Consider the following 1,390-nt stretch of genomic DNA (forward strand, 5'->3'; position numbering starts at 1 on the left):
GGTATGAGTAAAAAGCAGCTGAATTTTCCTGCCCCACATCTTCTAGACTTTCTCAAGACAGTGGATCCCATGGTGATGTCGCAGTGCCTGTTCACATCCCAAGGCATCAGTGCCATCTACAGCATTGAGAGCAAAGGGCTCTTCCTGTTGGGGAGTTCTGAAAGTGTTCTTGCTGCTGCTGAGAGTAAGATGAAGACCGCTTTAGCTGTGCAGACTCTGGATGTAGAAGACCAGGAAGTTCTGAAACTTCACAACTGGGTGAACCTGAAACAACAGCTGTTGGACACCTACAACTCTGCGAATAAGAGAACAGTGGCCATTCAGATCCACCCAGAGAGAAGAGACAAAGTAATGGTGGCCGGCTTCCAGGATCCAGTGAAAGAGGTCACCCGCAGTCTGAAGGAATTCATCGAGAACTACTCACGAGTTCAAGAAACCATTCGTGTCGAGTCCTGTGCTGTTGTTCAGTTCATTGGCAAGAAGAAATCAGAAGATTGGGTCAGTATTGCCAAAGCTAATGATGTGGAAATCCGTTTTGACTCAGAGAGGCCAAAAATCATCCTGGCTGGAGCTCGTCTCCATGTCCAGAAAGCCAAATTCTGCTTTCAGGAGCTGACTGGTGCTCTGTTCACTGACACCTTCATCGTGGACAAGCCTGGAGCTAAGAAGTACTTTCAGACTCAAGGAAGCCTGTTCCTGTCTACAATAATGACAGAGTTCAGCTGTGTGGTATTGCTTCGTCCAGAGATTCAAGAGGAAGAGGAGGGAGAAGACTGCGAGGAAGAAAATGGCCTTAGTTATTGCAAAGTGAAGACCACGAGTGGAGTTCTGGTTTCCGTCAGCAAGGCAGACATCTGTAGCTTCAAAGTGGATGCAGTGGTCAACGCAGCTAACGAGGAGTTGAAGCACATTGGTGGCCTGGCTTTAGCATTGCTCAAGGCTGCAGGACCGGAGCTGCAGAAAACCAGCGACAGCCACGTTGCCAGGAATGGAAAACTACGTCCAGGTGATGCCATCGTAACAGGTGCATACAACCTGCCTTGCAAGCACGTTGTCCATGCAGTTGGTCCACGGTTCTCTGACTTTGACAGGAAGACATCAGTGTCACGTCTGAACCTCGCTGTTAAAAGAAGTCTGACACGAGCGGAGGAAGTGAACTGCTCAACCATCGCGCTGCCAGCGATCAGCTCAGGTGTGTTTGGTTTTCCTGTTGACCTCTGTGCTGAGACCATTGCTCAGGCTGTGCGGGAGTTCTGCGACAGTCCAGGGGGTCCGAGATCATTGACAAAGATTCACCTGGTGGACAACAATGATAAGACCGTGAGAGTCCTGGCCACAGCTGTCAACAAAGAGTTCATAGACCTCGGACCTTCAATGACACTGCCACAGC

At 49.6% G+C, this 1,390-nt stretch overlaps 1 protein-coding gene across 1 annotated transcript in view; it reads left to right on the top strand.

Moving 5' to 3' along the window:
* Positions 1–3: 3 nt before the first annotated feature.
* The window catches only part of LOC126394935 (protein mono-ADP-ribosyltransferase PARP14), a 118,703-nt gene continuing 117,316 nt past the window's right edge, over positions 4–1,390 (top strand). The window contains exon 1 of the mRNA XM_050052076.1: positions 4–1,388. Coding sequence (XP_049908033.1) covers positions 4–1,388 — 1,385 coding nt within the window. The remainder of the gene's footprint in view (positions 1,389–1,390) is intronic.

This window comes from Epinephelus moara, chromosome 8, assembly GCF_006386435.1.
Source record: "Epinephelus moara isolate mb chromosome 8, YSFRI_EMoa_1.0, whole genome shotgun sequence".
Taxonomy (NCBI): domain Eukaryota; kingdom Metazoa; phylum Chordata; class Actinopteri; order Perciformes; family Serranidae; genus Epinephelus; species Epinephelus moara.